Source organism: Schistocerca nitens, chromosome 1 (assembly GCF_023898315.1).
Source record: "Schistocerca nitens isolate TAMUIC-IGC-003100 chromosome 1, iqSchNite1.1, whole genome shotgun sequence".
NCBI lineage: Eukaryota > Metazoa > Arthropoda > Insecta > Orthoptera > Acrididae > Schistocerca > Schistocerca nitens.
Window position 1 is genome coordinate 396463310 of NC_064614.1, and position 23475 is coordinate 396486784.

Genomic DNA, 23475 nt, shown 5'->3' on the forward strand with positions numbered 1-23475 from the left:
CGAACACAAACATACACACAAATAAACACACAAAATTCAAGCTTTCGCAACAAACTGTTGCCTCATCAGGAAAGAGGGAAGGAGAGGGAAAGACGAAAGGATGTGAGTTTTAAGGGAGAGGGTAAGGAGTCATTCCAATCCCGGGAGCGGAAAGACTTACCTTAGGGGGAAAAAAAGGACGGGTATACACTCGCACACACACACATATCCATCCACACATATACAGACACAAGCAGACATATTTAAAAACAAAGAGTTTGGGCAGAGATGTCAGTCGAGGTAGAAGTGCAGAGGCAAAGATGTTGTTGAATGACAGGTGAGGTATGCGTGGCGGCAACTTGAAATTAGCGGAGATTGAAGCCTGGTGGATAACGGGAAGAGAGGATATATTGAAGAGCAAGTTCCCATCTCCGGAGTTCGGATAGGTTGGTGTTAGTGGGAAGTATCCAGATAACCCGGACGGTGTAACACTGTGCCAAGATGTGCTGGCCGTGCACCAAGGCATCTATCCAATCTCCTGGTTTCCCACCTCCGGAAAGGCAACTCACTCACCCTTCACAACCTTTCCAGCAAACCTCAACCACCTCTCATTGCACACAAACCCAGTCTCTCCCATCTACTCAGTCTCCCACTTCCAGCTCCACTCCCTCCAAAACCTCAAAATTCCAATCAACACAATCTGGTACCACAACACCCTAATTCAGTAGTTAACCTTTCCTCCAAACCTCTCTCCCAATCTGAAACCTCTGTCCTATCCAAAGGCCTCACCTTCAGCCCCACTCCCAGATTCAACCAAACAGCCCTCGTCAAAGATTTACTGTCCTACACTCGTACTCTCTGCTGGAAGTATCACTTTGCCACGAAGAAAAATGATCCTAATCCTACCCCTAATGATCCAACTCCCCAAGACACTATCCAAATTGAACCCTGCCTGGAACAGTTCCGTCCTCCGTCACAGCGGGACCCACCTCCTCTTCCTCAAAATCACCCTCTCCAAACCTTCCAGGAATTTCTGACTTCCAGCCTTGCCTCTCAATCCTTCTTAAAAAACCTTAATCCTACTCCCAACATCACCACTGCTGAAGCCCAGGCTATCCGTGATCTGAAGGCTGACCGGTCCATCGTCATTCTACAGGCGGACAAGGGTTCCACGACCGTGGTACTTGATCGTCGGGAGTATGTGGCTGAGGGACTGCGTCAGCTTTCAGACAACACCACATACAAAGTTTGCCAAGGTAATCCCATTCCTGATGTCCAGGCGGAGCTTCAAGGAATCCTCAGAACCTTAAGCCCCCTACAAAACCTTTCACCTGACTCCATCAACCTCCTGACCCCACCGACACCCCGCACCCCTACCTTCTTCCTAAAATTCACAAACCCAATCATCCCGGCCGCCCCATTGTAGCTGGTTACCAAGCCCCCACAGAACGGATCTCTGCCTACGTATATCAACACCTTCAACCCATTACATGCAGTCTCCCATCCTTCATCAAAGACACCAACCACTTTCTCGAACGCCTGGAATCCTTACCCAATCCGTTACACCCAGAAACCATCCTTGTAACCATTGATGCCACTTCCTTATACACAAATATCCCGCACGTCCAGGGCCTCGCTGCGATGGAGCACTTCCTTTCACGCCGATCACCTGCCACCCTACCTAAAACCTCTTTCCTCATTACCTTAGCCAGCTTCATCCTGACCCACAACTTCTTCACTTTTGAAGGCCAGACATACCAACAATTAAAGGGAACAGCCATGGGTACCAGGATGGCCCCTTCGTACGCCAACCTATTCATGGGTCGCTTAGAGGAAGCCTTCTTGGTTACCCAGGCCTGCCAACCCAAAGTTTGGTACAGATTTATTGATGACACCTTCATGATCTGGACTCACAGTGTAGAAGAACTCCAGAATTTCCTCTCCAACCTCAACTCCTTTGGTTCCATCAGATTCACCTGGTCCTACTCCAAATCCCATGCCATTTTCCTTGATGTTGACCTCCACCTGTCCAATGGCCAGCTTCACATGTCCGTCCACATCAAACCCACCAACAAGCAACAGTACCCCCATTATGACAGCTGCCACCCATTCCACATCAAACGGTCCCTTCCCTACAGCCTAGGTCTTCGTGGCAAACGAATCTGCTCCAGTCCGGAATCCCTGAACCATTACACCAAAAACCTGACAATAGCTTTCGCATCCCGCAACTACCCTCCCGACCTGGTACAGAAGCAAATAACCAGAGCCACTTCCTCATCCTCTCAAACCCAGAACCTCCCACAGAAGAACCACAAAAGTGCCCCACTTGTGACAGGATACTTTCCGGGACTGGATCAGACTCTGAATGTGGCACTCCAGCAGGGATACGACTTCCTCAAATCCTGCCCTGAAATGAGATCCAACCTTCATGAAATCCTCCGCACTCCACCAAGAGTGTCTTTCCGCCGTCCACCTAACCTTCGTAACCTCTTAGTTCATCCCTATGAAATCCCCAAACCACCTTCCCTACCCTCTGGCTCCTACCCTTGTAACCGCCCCCGGTGTAAAACCTGTCCCATGCACCCTCCCACCACCACCTACTCCAGTCCTGTAACCCGGAGGGTGTACACGATCAAAGGCAGAGCCACATGTGAAAGCACCCACGTGATTTACCAACTGACCTGCCTACACTGTGACGCATTCTATGTGGGAATGACCAGCAACAAACTGTCCATTCGCATTAATGGACACAGGCAGACAGTGTTTGTTGGTAATGAGGATCACCCTGTGGCTAAACATGCCTTGGTGCACGGGCAGCACATCTTGGCACAGTGTTACACCGTCCGGGTTATCTGGATACTTCCCACTAACACCAACCTTTCCGAACTCCGGAGATGGGAACTTGTTCTTCAATATACCCTCTCTTCCCGTTATCCACCAGGCCTCAATCTCCGCTAATTTAAAGTTGCCGCCACTCATACCTCACCTGTCATTCAACAACATCTTTGCCTCTGCACTTCTGCCTCGACTGACATCTCTGCCCAAACTCTTTGTTTTTAAATATGTCTGCTTGTGTCTGTATATGTGTGGATGGATGTGTGTGTGTGTGCGAGTGTATACCCGTCCTTTTTTCCCCCAAGGTAACTCTTTCCGCTGCCGGGATTGGAATGACTCCTTACCCTCTCCCTTAAAACCCACATCCTTTCATCTTTCCCTCTCCTTCCCTCTTTCCTGATGAAGCAAACGTTTGTTGTGAAAGCTTGAATTTTGTGTCTATGTTTGTGTTTCTATCGACCTGCCAGCGCTTTCGTTCGGTAAGTCAAATCATCTTTGTTTATATATATATATATATATATATATATATATATATATATATATATATATATATATATATATATATATATAGAGGGAAAAATTCCACATAGGAAAAATATATCTAAAAACAAAGATGATGTGACTTACCAAATGAAAGTGCTGGCAGGTCGACAGACACACAAACGAACACAAACGAACACAAACATACACACAAAATTCAAGCTTTCGCAACAAACTGTTGCCTCATCAGGAAAGAGGGAAGGAGAGGGAAAGACGAAAGGATGTGGGTTTTAAGGGAGAGGGTAAGGAGTCATTCCAATCCCGGGAGCGGAAAGACTTACCTTAGGGGGAAAAAAGGACAGGTATACACTCGCACACACACACACACATATCCATCCACACATATACAGACACAAGCAGACATATTTAAAGTTTGGGCAGAGATGTCAGTCGAGGCGGAAGTGAAGAGGCAAAGATGATGTTGAATGACAGGTGAGGTATGAGTGGCGGCAACTTGAAATTAGCGGAGATTGAGGCCTGGTGGGTAACGGGAAGAGAGGATATATTGAAGAGCAAGTTCCAATCTCCGGAGTTCGGATAGGTTGGTGTTGGTGGGAAGTATCCAGATAACCCGGACGGTGTAACACTGTGCCAAGATGTGCTGGCCGTGCACCAAGGCATGTTTAGCCACAGGGTGATCCTCATTACCAACAAACACTGTCTGCCTGTGTCCATTCATGCGAATGGACAGTTTGTTGCTGGTCATTCCCACATAGAATGCATCACAGTGTAGGCAGGTCAGTTGGTAGATCACGTGTGTGCTTTCACACGTGGCTCTGCCTTTGATCGTGTACACCCTCCGGGTTACAGGACTGGAGTAGGTGGTGGTGGGAGGGTGCATGGGACAGGTTTTACACCGGGGGCGGTTACAAGGGTAGGAGCCAGAGGGTAGGGAAGGTGGTTTGGGGATTTCATAGGGATGAACTAAGAGGTTACGAAGGTTAGGTGGACAGCGGAAAGACACTCTTGGTGGAGTGGGGAGGATTTCATGAAGGATGGATCTCATTTCAGGGCAGGATTTGAGGAAGTCGTATCCCTGCTGGAGAGCCAGTCCACTTTCCGGGACTGGATCAGATTCTGAATGTGGCTCTCCAGCAGGGATACGACTTCCTCAAATCCTGCCCTGAAATGAGATCCATCCTTCATGAAATCCTCCCCACTCCACCAAGAGTGTCTTTCCGCCGTCCACCTAACCTTCGTAACCTCTTAGTTCATCCCTATTAAATCCCCAAACCACCTTCCCTGCCCTCTGGCTCCTACCCTTGTAACCGCCCCCGGTGTAAAACCTGTCCCATGCACCCTCCCACCACCACCTACTCCAGTCCTGTAACCCGGAGGGTGTACACGATCAAAGGCAGAGCCATGTGTGAAAGCACCCACATGAGTTACCAACTGACCTGCCTACACTGTGATGCATTCTATGTGGGAATGACCAGCAACAAACTGTCCATTCGCATGAATGGACACAGGCAGACAGCGTTTGTTGGTAATGAGGATCACCCTGTGGCTAAACATGCCTTGGTGCACGGCCAGCACATCTTGGCACAGTGTTACACCGTCCGGGTTATCTGGATACTTCCCACCAACACCAACATATCCGAACTTCGGAGATGGGAACTTGCTCTTCAATATATCCTCTCTTCCTGTTACCCACCAGGCCTCAATCTCCGCTAATTTCAAGTTGCCGCCACTCATACCTCACCTGTCATTCAACATCATCTTTGCCTCTTCACTTCCGCCTCGACTGACATCTCTGCCCAAACTTTAAATATGTCTGCTTGTGTCTGTATATGTGTGGATGGATATGTGTGTGTGTGCGCGAGTGTATACCTGTCCTTTTTTCCCCCTAAGGTAAGTCTTTCCGCTCCCGGGATTGGAATGACTCCTTACCCTCTCCCTTAAAACCCACATCCTTTCGTCTTTCCCTCTCCTTCCCTCTTTCCTGATGAGGCAACAGTTTGTTGCGAAAGCTTGAATTTTGTGTGTATGTTTGTGTTCGTTTGTGTGTCTGTCGACCTGCCAGCACTTTCATTTGGTAAGTCACATCATTGAAAAACTTACCAAACGAAAGCATCGGTATGTTGATAGGAGACAATAAAAAACACACAACACACACACACAAATTTCAAGCTTTCGCAACCCAGGGTTGCCTCATCAGGAAAGAGGGAAGGACAGGAAAAGACGAAAGGATGTGGGTTTTAAGGGAGAGGTTAAGGAGTCATTCCAATCCCGGGAGTGGAAAGACTTACCTTAGGGGGAAAAAAAGGACAGGTATACACTCGCGCACACGCACGCACGCACGCACGCACGCACGCACGCACGCACACACACACACACACACACACACACACACACATATCCATCTGCACATATACAGACACAGGCAGGCATATGTATATGCAAAGAGGTTGGGCAGAGATGTCAATCGAGGCGTATGTACAGAGGCAAAGATGTTGTTGAATGACAGGTGAGGTACGAGGGGTGGCAAATTGAAATTAGCGGAGGTTGACGCCTGTTGGGTAACGGGAGGAGAGAACATATTGAAGGGCAAGTTCCCATCGGAGTTCTGGTAGCTTGGTGTCAGTGGGAAGTATCCAGATAACCCGGACGGTGTAACACTGTGCCAAGATGTGGCTGCCGTGCACCAAGGCACGTTTAGCCACAGGGTGATCCTCATTACCAACAAACACTGTCTGCCTGTGTCCATTCATGCGAATGGACAGTTTGCTGCTCGTCATTCCCACATAGAACGCTTCACAGTGTAGGCATGTCTGCCTTTGATCGTGTACAACTTCCGGGTTACAGGACTGGAGTAGGTGGTGGTGGGAGGGTGCATTGGACAGGTCTTACACCGGGGTCGGTTACAAGGGTAGGAGCCAGAGGGTAGGGATGGTGGTTTGGGGATTTCATAGGAATGAACCAAGAGGTTACAAAGGTTAGGTGGATGGCACTCTTGGTGGAGTGGTGAGGATTTCATGAAGAAGAGTGTCTTTCCGTCTTTCCGCCATCCACCTAACCCTCTTACATGTATGTGTGTGTGCATGTGTGTGTGTGTGTGCGCGTGTGTGTGCGCACGCGGGAGTGTATACCTGTCCTTTTTCCCCCTAAGGTAAGTCTTTCCACTCCCGGGATTGGAATGACTCCTTCCCCTCTCCCTTAAAACCCACATCCTTTCGTCTTTCCCTCTCCTTCCCTCTTTCCTGATGAAGCAACCTATGGTTGCGAAAGCTTGAAATTTGTGTGTGTGTTTGTGTGTTTATTGTCTCTATCAACATACCAATGCTTTTGTAACTTCCCAAACGAAAGCGTTGGCATGTTGATAGACACACAAACACACACACAAAATTCAAGCTTTCGCAACCAACGGTTGCTTCGTCAGGAAAGAGGGAAGGAGAGGGAAAGACGAAAGGATGTGGGTTTTAAGGGAGAGGGTAAGGAGTCATCCCAATCCCGGGAGCGGAAAGACTTACCTTTGGGGGAAAAAAAGGACAGGTATACACTCGCACACACACACACATATCCATCCGCACATATGCAGACACAAGCAGACATTTGTAAAGGCAAAACTATGGATAACCAATGAACATTAATAACTCACTGAGCTGCAATCCATGGTCCATCCTACAACACTTAAGAGTCCAAGTGACATGTCTATGTGACTTTAATGTCTCTTATCATCTTCCTTATATCAAAGTGATTATGAGAGGGAGGAGGAGAGGGAGGGGAAGACGTAAGGCGTGGGAGAGGGAGGGGGAGAGGGAGGGGAATACGTCAGGGGGGGAGAGAGGGGAAGACATAAGGGGGGAGGGGGAGAGGGAGGGGATGAGGGAGGGGGAGAGGGAGGGGGAGAGGGAGGGGTAGAGTGAGGGGGAGAGGGATGAGGAGAGTGAGGAGGGGGAGGGAGGGGGGAGAGAGGGGGAGGGAGGGGGAGAAGGGGGAGGGAGGGGGAGTGGGAGAGGGAGGGGGAGAGGGAGGGGGAGAGGGAGGGGGAGAGGGAGGGGGCTAGATGTTTTGGGTGCTGATTCAAAATGGAAAAGTAGAGCTGCTCAAGGGGGACGAAAGGGGAAAAGACATAAAAAATGTGATCAACTTACGGTGGATGCAAGAATTCTTGCGCTATTTGAAGATTATCATTATATCCAAATTTGCGTAGCACAGTCCAAGTTGTTTCATTTCTTCCCCTCTGAATAAAGAGGCAATGAAGAAACAGAAAACCTAAAAGAGTGATAGAATTTTTTTTATACAAAATGTATTCAAGGACATCAAGATATACTTAGCACATGAAATATATATTTTTAATGAGTATCTGCATATCACATAAATGGAATTTCATTTATCTTAAGTAGATCTTACATATCATAAATTTACCATTTTTTGTGATTGCATTTCCTGAAACTCCATTTGATAAATTGCGTCTTAAGACAGATTTTACATCTTCTAATGCCTGTGGCTGCAATGGGGCATTGAAACACCGTTTTTGGAAAAAATTCAGCTCCTCATCATTTAGTAACTCGTCATTGTCCACGTCACAGATCTGTGATTGAAGAACTAAGCATTAAAAAATGAAAGCACCAAATTAACAGAAAGCTACCTGAATTTATGTAATGTTAAACCCAATTATTTGAAATATGTACCTTAAAAATTCTTGTTAGTGCTGCCTTACATTCTTCTGTGAGCTGCAAAGAAAAGATACACAATTAAATAAAGTTTATGCCATCACAAATAGCTTCTCTTGGTGACTACTTAAAAAAATAGCTTAGAGAGAAAAAGAAGTATAAGACAGTGCATCCTCCAGTTTTGAGAAGACTTACAAATATTAACTGTACAGATGTTTGTTGCAAATTATGTACATATGAGAATATACTGTTGGACACAATTTACATAATGTTAATTGAATAGTAGCCAATGTTCAATCCATGACAAAGTGCCCCAATGGCAAAACTGAATGGAATGCATCTCAGTCTACAGTGAAATTTAGTTTTTAGATTTCTGAAAACCAATGGAGTGGGCAACTGGGACTTTCACCTCAAATTAGTTAAGTCCTTACAAAAGATAGTAACTCCTTCCAAAAGAGAGAGATGAAACTTACTTTCCCTTTTTTAAAAAAGGAATGAATTGTTTTAAGCAAATACTAGCAACCGAATTAATGTTAAGACACCTGCATCATAAGACATTAGTACGGGTTTCATTGTTATTAAATGTTGGTAGATGTGACTACATTCCATTATCCTTGTTTTGCTTTTGTTAATGTTTATCTTACATCCTACTTCCAAGATACTGTCCAACTGCTCTTCCAAGTCCTTTGCTGTCTCTGACAGAATAGGGTATTTTCACCATTTTGCAGAAATCATCTTAAGTGGTCAGTTATGTTGTTTTATGGTTATGACATGTTTTTGCCCCTCATGAATTTCAGTATTTAAAACAAAATGGAAATGATATTCAAATTATTTGAAAACTTGCTAAAATGCTCCATTTGAGTCATGTGAAGCCTGTGACATCACTGGTTTGGATCCTGCCTGCAGTATCGTAAAGGACATTCACAGTGATATCTTGTTATTCTGGAATTCACATTTCGCATAAAGGGTTACAAATGGTGAGTAGTATGACACTGTACAAATACAGCTATCAAAACTACAGAAAATTTGTTTTTCACTGTTCCAAAGAATGAAAGGATGTGTAAAATGTTGTTGCAACTTTTTCTCGTAAATATCCAAATGAGATAGTGGTCTCTTTATGTATTTATTTCTGAGAGAATCATTTTGATGTAAGTAAACACTCTGTATGACCATGCTGTTGCTTTTAGCGTTAATAGGTAGCTTGTTGGACTCGCAAGGCCGAACCTCATCCAGAACGAGGTTCCATCTCCCCCCCCCCCCCTTTTCATACTACTATCTTCTTTACATTTCCTTTCCTTTCCTCACAATACAGTTATTTCAGAGATTTAATTTCTATAGTATATTGAACTCTAATAAATATTTTTACTTGTTAGCTTCATTTTACACTTAATCAGTTTAAGATGAATCACAAGGATGATGTTAAGAAACTATTTCATGCCTGATGTAGCTCTCATTCTAAAGCGTCTGAGAAACCCTTTAATAATTTCTGAGCACATTATTCTTCCCAAACGAGTTATTAAAGATAGTTGCCACTATTTTTTATTGTACAGCCCTTCACGTGTTTCCATGGAAAGACTCATGGTCCAAGCAAATAATCTAGTTCCAGATTTCCTCAGTTTTTATAAAATTCTGTGAGTTATTGTTATGTCACACTACTTCTATTCCAGTCACCAATGAAGTTTTCATGCTTCTTATTTCCGGAACATCTAAGTTGTTTTTGAAGAAAGAAGGGATCATAAGTACATCAACTTTCAGAAGGTTTCCACAATAAGCCTTCAAAAACTTCCTTTCTATTATTACTTAAAAGGTGTACACGCATTTTCCATCATTAAATAGCTAAACTGTTAGTACAAAAAGTACGAAAAACATTCATCACTTATGCTAACTCTCCTAAAACATATGTTTAACACAGGAAAATGGTCTACCACAGAGTCTTCTTCCTGAACTTTAATTGCTACACCAAATTTTTCTTTGGTTTCCTTTGCTATTTGCTCAACGTATAGATTGAATAACATTGAAGATGCGCTACAACCCTGTCTCACTCCTCTCACAACCACAGCTTCCCTTCCATGCCCCTTGATCCTTGTTAACTGCCATCTGGTTTCTGTAAAAGTTGTACATAGCCATTTGCTCTCTGTATTTTATCCTATTACCTTCAGAATTTCAAAGGGAATATTTCAGTCAAGACTGACAAAAGCTTTCTCTAAGTCTATAAATGCTGTGAATGTAGGCTTGCCTTTCCTCAACCTATCTTCTAAAACAAGTCTTAGGATCACTATTGCCTTATGTGTTCCTATATTTTCCCCAAAATTGGCTCCTACTAGTTTCCCATTCTTCTGTGAAGTATTTGTGTTAGTATTTTGTGAACATGACTTATTACACTGGTAGTTCAGTAATATTCACATCTGTCAGTACCTTCTTTCTTTGGAATTGGAATTACTATATTCTTGAAGTCTGAGGATATTTTGCTTGTCTCATACAACTTGCACACCAGATAAAGAGTTTTGCCATGGCTGGCTCTCCCAAGGCTATCAGTAGTTCTGACTGAATGTCATTTACTCCCAGGGAATTGTTTTGACTTAGGTCTTTAACTGCTCTACCAAATTCTTCTCGCAGTATCATATCTCCCCTCTGATCCTCATCTATGCTCTCTTTCAGTTCTATGACACTGCCTTCAAGTTCATCTACCTTGTATAAACTCTCTATATACTCCTTCCACATTTCAGCTTTCCCTTCTTTGCTTAGGAGTGATTATCCATCTGAGCTCTTTAATATTCAAACAGCTGCTTCTCTCTTCTCGGAAGGTCTCTTTAATTTTCTTATAGGCAGTATCTATCTTTCCCCTACCGATATAGGCTTCTAAATCCCTACATCTGCCCTCTAACCATGCCTGTTTACCTATTTTGCACTTCCTAATAACATCATTTTTTTAGACATTTGTATTCCCTTTCCCCTGTTTCATTTGCTGCATTTTTATATTTTCTCCTTTCATCAACTAAATTCAATATCTGTTATCCATGGATAACCTTGTCCTTTTACCTATCTGATCCTCTGATGCATTCACTATTTTCTCTTTACAAATCACAAAACTTGTCTTTATCGCATCCCTTTCCACTGTTCAATCAATACCTAATGCTTCTGGTTCCAATATCTCTGTCTTAACATTTTATAAACAATCTGAAACTTTCTGGTGTCTCCAGGTCTCTTCAACGTATACAACCTTCTTTTGTGATTCTTAAGCCAAGTGTTAGCAATGATTAAATTATGCTTTGTGCAGAACTCTATCAGGCAGCTTCCTCTTTATTTCCTTTCCTCTATCATATGCAGATAAAGCAGATTACATACAGAGTATATTGGTCTTTAGCTTGGAAACATTATGGATTTATCCAAACATTTACAAATAAATGCCACTCATAGGAGTCATACAAATTTTCTATCACCTGACTGTGAAAAGTCAGTTGTACTCTGTGTTTAGCTAGTGGCTTGCATTTGACTTGCTTGTAAGAGTTTAATCACTGTGAATGGTGAACTACAAGGCACCAGTGCTAATTTTTGTTCTCCCATATTCATCGTCTGTAGTTTGTATTCTGTGTAAAGAAGCTTGTAATGCCTGAAGCATTTGTTTTGTAGCCCAATATATTGCCAAAACTGTCTCACTGTACCTTTCTGATTGTATACAGGTTACTACTTTCTTTTGTATTGTTATATAGTTGTATTTGGTGAGAAGAGGATGTGGACTGTGTCCATTATGCGAGGATTTTGAGGGTTGATTGATCACTGGCATCGGCTAGAAAAGACCTTTGTTAGACATGGTTCACATGCTTTAGCTTGCTGTCCTGCGCAGTGGCAGCACTGTGGCAGAGGCTGTTGTACACCGAGGTGATAAAAATCATGGGATAGCAAAAAGCACATATACAGATGGCGATAGAATTGAGCACACAAGGTGCATTGGCGGAGCTGTCATTTGTACTCGGATGATTCATGTTAAAAGGTTCCTGACGTGATTATAGCCACTGGCTTTGAATGCAGAAAGGCAGCTGGAGCTAAATACATGGGACATTCCATTTCAGAAATCATTAGGGAATTCAATACTCTAAGATCCACAGCGTCAAGAGTGCACTGAGAATACCACATTTCAGGCATTACCTCCCACCACGGACAACACAGGCGCCAAAGACCTTTATTTAACAACCAAGAGCAGCAGTGTTTGTGTAGAGTTGTCGGTGCCAAAAGACAAGCAACACTGCATGAAATAACTGTAGAAATCAATGTGGGAATACCATGAACTTATCTATTATGACAGCACAGTGAAAACTAGTGTTAATGAGCTATGGCAGCAAACAACCGACACAAGTGCCTTTGCTAACAGCATGACGCTGCCTGCAGCGCCTCTCCTGGGCTCGTCAGAATATCAGTTGAACCCTAAACAAATGGAGAACTGTGGCCTGGTCAGATGAGTCCTGATTTCAGTTGGTGCTGATGCTAGACTTTGAGTGCCGTGCAGAACCCACGAAGCTACGGACTCAAGTTGTCGACAAGGCACTGGGCAAGCTGGAAATGGTTATGTTCAGCTACTCGGAGACAATTTGCAGCCATTCATATTCCAAAACAATGATGGGATGACAATGCGCCATGTCATTGGGTCGCAACTATTCACGATTGTTTTGAAGAATGTTCTGGACAATTCAAGTAAATGATTTGACTACCCATGCTGCCAGACATGAATCCCATTGAACATTTATGGGACATAATAGAGAGGTGTCAGATTGTGCACAAAATCCTGCACCAGCTACACTTTTGCAATTATGGACACCTATAGCAACAGCATGGCTCAGTATTTCTGCAAGGTACTTCAACGACTTGTCAAGTCCATGGCACGTCCAGTTGCTGCACTACGCCCTGCAAGAGGGGGTCTGACAGAATATTAAGAGGTATCCCATGACTTTTTATCACTTCACTGTACACTTGAAGCCTCTGGCATTAACTTAGTCCTTGACATGACAGTGTTTTCCACAGTACCTGGCCTGTCCAGTTCATCCTCACCGAAGGGTGAATGGTGAACTGTATCAAGTTTATAATCTCAGGGTGCACAGCAAATATGGATACTAGTCCCATAGTTACCTAATTATATCTTAATAACAAACATGAGATGCTACCCACTGCTGGAAGTTTTTCTCACTAGCATGGTTCACCTTCTCAAAGTTCCGCAAACAGCTGGAAGATCAGAAAACAAAGCCACTGTGCACACAGAATATTTGTCGGGGAGCTTAGGGCAGAGATATGGACAATGCTTTGTTAGCTGCTACTGAAAAGACTGGGTGAAACCACTTGCTAATGAGGGTAGAAATGACACATGTTACCGAAGTTGAGCACTTAGACAGACATGGACAATTCTGCAGCTACCCTGGTGTGTATCTTGCTTGTACTCCATTTTCAGGATGATGACTGCTGTTGTATTGTGGAATGGGGCACAAGGGAACATGGTAATTAAAGCATATACAAGATTATAATGTAATCATTATAGATTAATTCAATGGAAATTGTAGTAGTAAAAAAAGAGGGGTAAAACATTCTAGAGAAAGATAGTACAGTAAAGAACTATAAAATGGATATTCAAAGGAATTGTTTTGATGAGTTCAGATAATTATAATTAGAAGGCTTGGGTGGTGGGGGAAGAGGGGAAAGAGGGGTTATAGTGAGACAAGAATTTCAAAAGAAATTTTAAAAGTTCCTGAACAGCTTAGAGACTTAAGGTCATCTCCCAAAATAAAGAAATAAATAGCAAGTCCTCAGACAAACCTTGAACAATATGGCAAACAATTTATATAGGATGAGTTCACCTCACCATAGTAGCTGCAAGAGAGAACTAAGCCACAGCCAGAAAGTCAGCTACAATAATTGTAACCTAATCAACCCTCTCTTCCTGCCACTCTTCCTCCCAGGATGCATGATCCTGTACCTTGAAAGCAAGCTGATGGGACCAAGGCTGATCACACATTATGTCACTATGTTTCTATTACAGGCATTTTCTACATCTGCATCTACATAGGTACTTTACAAGACACTGTACAGCACGTCGTGGACAGTACCCTGTACCACTACTAGCGATTCCATTTCCTGTTCCACCTGCAAATGAGTTAGGGAAAAATGACTGTCTATATGCCACTGTACAAGACCTAATTTCTTGAATCTTATCATCATGGTCCATATGCACAATATAGGTTGACGACAGTAGAATCGTAAGGCAGCCACTTCAAATGCTGGTTCTCTAAATTTTCTCAATAGTGCTTGTCAAAAATGAACATCACCTTTCCTCCAGGGATTCTCATCTGAATTCTCGAAGCATCTCTGTAACACTTATGTGTTGTCTGAACCTACCACTGACAAATCTAGCACCTGCCTCTGAACTGCTTCAATGTTTTCCACCAATCTGACCAGGTACAGACCCTAAACACTTGAGCAGTACTCAAGAATAGGTCACAGCAGCATCCTATATGTGATCTCCTTTACAGATGAACCACTTTTTCCAACAATTCTCCCAATAAACCGAAGTCGGTCATTTGTCTCCTCTATCACAGCTCTCACATGCTTGTTCCACTTCATATCGTTCTGCTCATTATGTCCAGATATTTAAAAGACTTGACTGTGTCAAGCAGGACACTAATAATAGAGACTGATTATTAAAGGTTTGTTCTTCCTACACATCTGCATTAACTTACATTTTTCCATATTTAGAGTTAGCTGCCATTTATCACACCAACTGTAAATTTTGTCTAAGTCATCTCGTATCTTCCTACAGTCACTCAATGTCGAAACATTACAGTGCACAACAGCATCATCAACAAACAACTGCGGACTGCTGCCCACCCTGTCCGTCAAATACTTTATGTATACAGAGAACAACAACAGTCCCATCGTATTTCCCTGGGACACCTCTGACAATACCCTTGTCTCCGATGAACATTCGCCGTCAAGGACAACATACCGGGTTCAATTACTTAAGAAGCCTTTGAGCCAATTGCCTTAGTTAACAGCCTGCAATGGGGCACCGTGTCAAATACTTTCTGGAAATCTAGAAATATGGAATCTGCCTGTTGCCCTTCATCCATAGTCCACAGTATACCATGTGAGAAAAGCGGGAAGCTGAGTTTCGCACGAGTGATGCTTTCTAAAACCATGCTGATTTGTGAACAGGAGCTTCTCAGTCTCAAGAAAGTTTATTGTATTCAAACTGAGAATATGTTCGAGGATTCTGCAGCAAACATGAGTTAGGGATAGTGGACTGTAATTTTGCAGGTCCAGTCTTTTACACTTCTTATACACTCAAGTCACCTATGCTTTTTTTCCAGTCACTTGGAACTTTGTACTGGGTGAGAGATTCACGATAAATGTAAGTTAGGTAAGGAGCCAAGGCTGTAGAGTACTCATCGTAAAACTGAATTGGGATCCATCTGGACCTGGTGATTTATTTGCTTTCAAATTTTCAGTTGTTTATCTATGCCAGGGATTCTTATTACCATGTCATCCATAAGGGAGTCTGACCGATGGTCAAATGATGGTATGTTTGTATGATTCTCCTGTGTGAATGATTTCTTGAACGTGAAATTTAAAACTTAGCCTTTTGTTTTGCTGTCTTTAACTATCACACCAGACCAGACAAGAGCTGAATGGAAGCCTCATACCCACTTAGTGATTTTACATAGGACCAAACTTTACTCTGGTTCTCTGCCAGATCCTTTGCTAATGAGTGACAGTGGTAGTTATTGTATGCGTTGTGCATAAATTTTTTCATACACGCATGAGCCTCTACTAACTTTTGCTTGTCATCTTTTGTACACACTCTTTTGAACCAAGAGTGCAACAACCTCTGCTTCCTCAGCATCTTTCGAATTTCATTATTAAACCGTGGTGGGCCTTTTCCAGCCTTTACCCATTTACTAGGCATGTACTGCCCCCAGATCACAATTTACAATCAGCTTAAATTTTGCCCATAATTCCTCTACGTTCAGCTTCCTGGAACTAAGTGATGTCAATTCACTGTCTAAGTGAGATGCTAACAACTGCTTACCTGCTCTATCTAGCAGAAGCACTCTCCTAGCTTTCTTGACTAATTTGTTAAGTTTCATAACCATAGTTGCTATAATGACATCACAATCACTAATCCCCATTTATATATTGACATTGCCGATATGGTCCGGCCTATAAGTATCTACAAGACCTAAGATATTTGGATTTGGTGCAGCTGCTCAAGACAGTTTTCAGAAAATGTGTTCAAAAGTATTTCACATGACTGTCATTCTATAACACCGTAATGAATCCACAGACTTCCCAGTCTACATTCCACAGGTTAAAGTCGCCTCCAACTGGTGTTGGATGATCTGGTACTTCCATGTTGCTGACCGCTGACTTTCTTTGAATGACTATATAACTGTAACAGTGGAGTCAGGTGGTCAGTGAAAACATAATCTACACCTGTTATACATGACCTAATAACTTCACTGTCACACTCAACTTTGATCTCAATAGAGACAATATTTTGTCAACTGCAATGAATGCTCCCCTTCCTATGGCCTCTAATCTTTCTTTCCAATACACATTCCACAACTTGCTAAATATCTCAGAGCCTTTCATTTCAAGTTTCAGCCGGCTCTCAGTGCCAAGAATAATCTGAGCATAAGAACTTTCCTCAAGGACACTAAATCTGGGAACTTTATTATTAATATTTCAACAGTTTACTGACAAAATTTTTACAGTTGAAGTGTCTTTACTCTGAATGCCATCTGACTTACCATGCTGCGTACTGACTGACAAGTGTTCATCAGGGCATCCCAAACTACCTAGTCTAAAAAACCCTCATATGCACTCCACAAATACTCTGCTGTGAGAGTAGCTGCTTCCTTTGTGTAGTGCATCCCTGGCCTATCGAGGAGAGCCCTACAAATACCCACACAGAAACAAAGATCTAGGAATCTGCAGCCAAGACTGTCACAGAGTAGACGAAGCCTTTGGTTGAGACCCTCCACTTGGCTCCAAACCATAGGACCCTGATCAACTCTGGGAACAATGCTGCAAATAGCAAGCTCAGCTTGCACCCTGCACGCAAGGCCAGCAGTCTTCACCACTTCCTCCAGTTGCCTGTATGAACTGAAATGGCCTCAGAACCAATGTGACACACACTGATGGTGCCAACATGAGCCAAAACTTGCAGACAACTGCACGCTGTACACTCAATAGCTGCAGACAAGGCCGCCTCCTCATCTCAGATGAGCCTCCCAGCAGACATACAGAGTGCACATTGGCTTTCTTTCCAGCCCAGAGTGCTATTTACCTATGGGGCTCCATAATGCGCCTAACATTGCAGCTCCCAATAACTAGGAAATCTCCCTGCTCCTCCGAGTGCCTGCTCGGACCCTGCTGAAGGAGCAGCCACCTGTCCACTCACATGGTAACTGGGCAAGGCCTGGCGGCCAGTCTTCACATTGGCCCTCTGCCTTGAATGATGCGAATGTTTTACCACCATCACTCACCTTGCTGTGAGGGCTGATCCACCATGTCGTGTACACTAGGAGATGCCTCAGAAGCAGAGCCCGTGGGCAAAACAAGCGACACCTGAGGTGTCCCATCTGACGTGCCAGCACCTCCTCCACCACTACACCCCAAGGCAGCAGCCTGAAGGTGATTGATCATAGCCAAAAGCACTTTCCGCTGCAGCCAGCTCCTCCCAGATTCACACATAGCATTCACACATCCTAACCATCCTAGCAAGGCTAACTGAAGAAGTAGACTAGAAAAGCAGACAGAATCCTAGATACGCAACTTGCTATCCTCCTGATGTGTCACCAATGGATGCTGATGCATTAATGAGCTATGTAGCCGGCTGTTCAGGAGCAGCTATTGTGCTACACAAAGAATGAATTCATCCTTTCAAAAATGCGAGATTAAACCTCATAAACAGAAACAAAACAAAAACGCATGAAATTTAATAAATATACTATGAGGTAAACACAGATAAAGAAAAACACTTAACTTGCCGCTCCGTAAATATATATCAGGCAACATCTGCGGCCTGACTGACTTGTTTTTCTAAACTGCACTGTGGAGTGAATGAATTTACAAAAAAAAAAGAGGTATTATACCTCTTAGACACAAACACACACATGAAATGTAATAAATATACTACAGCGAAAATACAGAAAAAGATAACTTTTAACTTTCTACTCTGTAGATATATATATCAGCCACGAACTGGTGCTCCCAAATCAACTAGCTCACTTCCTTGAATTCTTAAACACTCAAGTACCCCACCTCTAAGGAAAGGAGGAGGGAATCCTGTATGTTCTGTAATTGTTTTTCTTCTGTATACAAACACGGTATCAGCTTAATGTACTCAGTAAAACGGAGCAGACGAAGAATTTCTTGGCATAGTGTCATCTCATCTGTTCCAATGGCCTTACGATCGTATATCACGTAGTATTACGGGCTGCAAATCGCTCTGGTATAAAAATCTTGAAGACATATTCAGAGACTGCAGCTGAGTAGACAATAGAATCCCTCAGTTTCTACCCATTAATGTACACAAAGACAAAGTTGCAGTGTTCACTTAAAATATGGATGAAGGGATCTAAAATATATTTTGCTATGCTGCTAATAATGAAAACAAAAGTCTACACTTTGTCAAAAAACTACAATTTTACCTATACCTACTGCCAATAACGCTTAGTGAAATGTAATGAAATTGTTGACACTAGCACTCATACTCCTGCTGCTCGTGAAATTGCAGGTAATACCTAATTTGATTATGTTTCGTTTAAGGGTTGATTCCACCGAAAAAATTTTCTTCTACTTTGTCGTTAAATCAGCATGTCACGTAAAGATGTAGCAATATCCAAGCTTTGAAGTCAAAACTTCATTGGTTTTTTTAGTTTTAAATTTTTAACATTATTTTTCATCGTATTTTTGAAAAATCATCTTTTTGTGATGTAATCCACAAACTGGTATTAAATACACAAATGCTAACGCACTTAGTAAGAAGATTAGGGAATTGTGTGTCTCTGTCTTGTATCTCAAAGATCTAAAGGAAGTGGAAGCAAATAATAAGAGAGTTTCAGGTGTGTTGCAAACAGCCACAGTTTGTCATACAACATGGGATATTGTTTGGCTCAACCATGTGTTGTAGTTCTAGCAGCTTTGCAGACAGAAATATTACAGCAAGCACATGATCATATGTTATCATGTCATGAGAGTAAGAGAACAATGGATAGAAGAGCAGCAGAAAGGTTCTTAGAGAACCAGGCATGCCAATGTTCAACAGTAGGTCAGTCAATACCTGTATTCCATGTACGGAATGTGCCGATTTATGCCATCAAAAGTTACAATTACAAACACTACTGGAGTCCTGCTACCCATTTCCAATGATAGGAGCCAATATTTTGGGACCGTTTCAGAGGAGACAACAGGGAAAAAGTGTATATTAACAATTATTGCTCACTTCTCAACGTCTTCAGTAACAACAGCAATACTGGATCAGAAACCAGGGACAGTAGCTCATGCTACGGTAAATCACTGGATACTTAAATTCAGGGTATTGCAAACGATTATTACGGAACAAGGAACAAATTTCATGTCTAATCTCATTAAGCAGTTGTATCTGTTAAGAAATTAATGCAAGTCAATTCTACCCACAGGCAAATGATCGCACGGAAAGATTTCATACGACTATATCAAAGATGCCAAGCCATTATGAGAATTCTCAACTCCTGGACTGGGTCACACATTTAGATTTTGTAGTTAGTGCTTGAAATTCAAAAACTCTTACAGGAACAGGGTTATCACTAGATCTACATGAAATTAGCACTTAAACTTTGAAAATTTAGCATTTTTCAGAGTGTATGCATTAAAACAACCCTAAACAACACATACATACATAATTCTTATCTTATAGTTTGACTTTTTTCCTTTTTCACTCAAATAAGTTAAAAAAAAAAAAGGAAACTGATTGTTTTTGTAAAACAACACCATAGTGTTAATTTTCATTCTAACACACATTATAGGCCTACACACAAATGTTTATCTACTGAATGCAATCACTGAAGTTGTTTCAATGGTGTCTGGCTTCAATGACCACCTGTCACTTACAACTAAATTGTACGTTGAGAAGTATCTCTCTGCATACACACTACTGACAGATGCCCAAATTGCAGATAAAGCAGCTCTTCCAAATCCTACATCTACATTTGCACTCTGCAAACCACTGTAAGGTGCACACCAAAGTGTACACCCAGTTCCATTCACATACAGAGTGGAGGAAGAATGACTGACTGACTGACTGAATGCCTCTGTCATGTAGTAATTATTCTAATCTTATCCTCATGATCCCTATGTGAGTGATACGTAGGGGATTGTAGTGTAGTCCTAGAATCATTGTTTAAAGCCTTGAAACTTTGCTAGTAGACTTTCTCAGGATAGTTTACGCCCATCTTCAAGAATTTTCCAGTTCAGTTCCTTCAGTATTTCTGTGGCACTCTCCCACAGACTGAACAAACATGTGACCGTTCATGCTGCCCTTCTCTGTATACATTCAATATCCCCTGTTAGTCCTATTTGGTATGGGTCCCACACACTTGAGCAATATTCTAGAACATGTCACATGATTGATTTGTAAGCAATATCCTTTGTAGACTGATTGCGCTTCTCCAGTATTCTACCAATAAGCCGAAGTCTACTATCTGCTTTACTCATGACTGGGCCTAGGTGATACTTGTATTTCACATCCCTATAAAGTGTCACACCCAGGTATTTGTACAAGTTGGCAAATCGCAAAAGTGACTCACTGATATTATAGTCATAGGATATTTTACAGTCAGGATATATTAAAGCCATAGGATTTCGTTTAGTGAGGTGCACGATTTTACGCTTCTGAACATTTAAAGGAAGCTGCCCATCTTCTTTGCACCGCTTTCAAATCTTATCCAGATCTGTCTGAATATTTATGCAGCTTCTCTCAGATAGTACTTCATTACAGATAATTGCATCATCTGCAAAAAGCCTGATTTTATTATTAATATTGTCTGCAAGGCCAACAATATACAATGTGAACAGCAAGGGTCCCACCACACTTCACTGGGGCACATCTGAAGTTAGTTCTACATCTGATGATGACTCTCCATCCGAGGTAACATATTGTGTCCTCCCTATCAAAAGGTCCTCAAGCCAGTCACAGATTTCACTTTATAACTTATATGATCAAACTTTTAACAATAAGCCTAGGTGTGCTATTGAATCAAATGCTTTTTGGAAATCAAGAAATACAGCATCTACCTGGCTGCCATGATCCAAAGCTTTCAGTATGTAATGTGAGAAAAGTGAGAGTTGGGTTTCATATGACTGATGTTTTCGGCATCCATGCTAGTTAACATTGAGGTGGCCATTCAGTAGAAGATATCTCATTATGTTTGAGCTCATAATATGTTGTTGTCTGAACTCATTAAGCAGCTGTATCACTTACTGAAAGTTAAGAAATTACGTATGAGTCCATTCCACCCACAGGCAAATGGTCGCACAGAAAGCTCTATTTTAAGCATTTAAGCTCTGCACAGAAAAGACGTTGCACTATATCAGGTTTCTCATCACATCTCAAAAAGTTAACAAAGTGTTGATGGAATGACAAATACGCTTAAAAAAATTGTCACATGCAGTCCTTTCAAATTGTGGACTGTTTTTTGATATATTAACAACAGCAGATTCATTCAAACACACGTTTGCACCACAAACAGTTAATAGTGTCTGTTGAAGAACAATGTTCACAATTTCCTTTCAATAGTAATTTGATACTCTCACATCACAAATTTGCACTGTAAGATGACTAAATCTGATGAGCTTTATTTTTTAAATGATCAAGAATGAGCTCAATGGCAACATTTCTCTTTTTGAATGATCAGAAAATTTTGATGATTGCTGGTTAGTGTGTCAAAGTACTGCACTGCATGGAACCAAGATTTCCATATCTTGATTATTGGATTGGGAAAAAGTTTTTCTGGCAGCTGAATATATTTCTCTTGATGAAACTGAACTGAAGGTAGGTGCTCTTCATTTAGTGAGTGCAGAAATGCCATTTTCACCTCACTAACAATAAAAATTGTAATTCTTTCGTGAAGATGTTACCAATTAAGTTCATTTTGTGCCTCGAGTGTTTGAAATGTATTAAACAGATTTCCAGTCAATATATGAAGGGCATCATAAGAAGATCCCATGTACATAGCAGAGTCTGAAAATAAAGCCACAACATTTTCATATTTAACATTGTTGTAGTCTTTTAGGGTGCTTACTATGGCCTGGGCAGAAGTACTTCTGTTAGGAGCATCTAAAAAGTTACAGGGAGCCAGATACAGTTTCTGTTCTGATGTTACAGTCATTGTCCGAAATAAAACTGCAATTACACACCTACCATTTTCATCACAATTTTCATTGGTAATAATCACAATAGGAACATCCTTCACAGCATATTTGATTTCTTCTTTAATTTCGTCACTACACTGTCTGACATATTCTCGATGAAATCTATCTCAATTCAGCACCAGATATGTATTTATTAAAAAATAAACTAACTTCAAGATTGTCTAGTTTAGTCAATGGGATGTTTGCCTACAAACACATTTTAACTACAAGGTGTACAACTTTGCTTCTGCTGTTTTTTCCCCAACATTTGAGGCTATAATGAAACAAATTGGTTATACATGTATCATACAAGGTATTTTCCATCGCTGGCCACTACTTTCTCTCATCTTTCAGGCAATGTACGCATCCTGCATCGAAAAAATTGTTCATCTTTTGACGTGATCCCCGAACCAATCCAATTTGTGACTTCTTCGTGAGATCGGAAGTGTTGGTCAGCCAGGCAATGCGTCATTGATCTAAACAGGTGATAGTCAGACGGAGCAATGTCTGGAGAATATGGTGGGTGGGGTAGAACTTCCCATTTTAATGTTTCCAAGTATGTTTTGACCTCTTTAGCAAAGTGAGGTCGAGCATTGTCGTGCCTCAAAAAGACTTTATCGTGCCTCTCGCTGTATTGCGGTCATTTATCTTTTAATGCTCTGCTCAGATGCATTAATTGTGTTTGATAACGAGCACCTGTGATTGTTTCACTTGGTTATAACACCTCTTAGTACACGACGCCGAGCTGGTCCCACCAAATGCAGAGCGTGATCTTGGAGCTGTGAATATTCGGTTTGGCCGTCAACGTGGAAGCATGGCCAGGATATCCCCATGATTTTTTGCATTTAGAGTTACCGTAATGAACCAATGCGATGCAGAAATCCCATCAGTTTTTGATTTGAAGCAACTGTTCACAAACACACAAACGCCGTTCAATGTCTCTTGGTTTCAGCTCACATGGGATGCAAGTTCCTTCTTTCTGAATCATGCCCATAGCCTTGAGACATTTTGAAATGGCTTGCTGTGTCACTCCCAGTAATCATGCCAATTCTTCTCCAGTTTGAAGCAAGTC

General features: G+C 42.1%; 1 protein-coding gene across 2 annotated transcripts in view; it reads right to left on the reverse strand.

Annotated features, from left to right (window-relative positions):
- LOC126249490 (mitochondrial Rho GTPase) overlaps nucleotides 1-23475 on the reverse strand; it is a 201755-nt gene that overhangs the window by 87645 nt on the left and 90635 nt on the right. For both annotated transcript variants that reach the window (XM_049951145.1, XM_049951152.1), the window contains exons 6-8: nucleotides 7989-8030; nucleotides 7723-7888; nucleotides 7449-7569 (exon numbers count right to left, since the gene is read on the reverse strand). In XM_049951145.1, the coding sequence (XP_049807102.1) occupies nucleotides 7449-7569; nucleotides 7723-7888; nucleotides 7989-8030 (329 nt within the window). The remainder of the gene's footprint in view (nucleotides 1-7448; nucleotides 7570-7722; nucleotides 7889-7988; nucleotides 8031-23475) is intronic.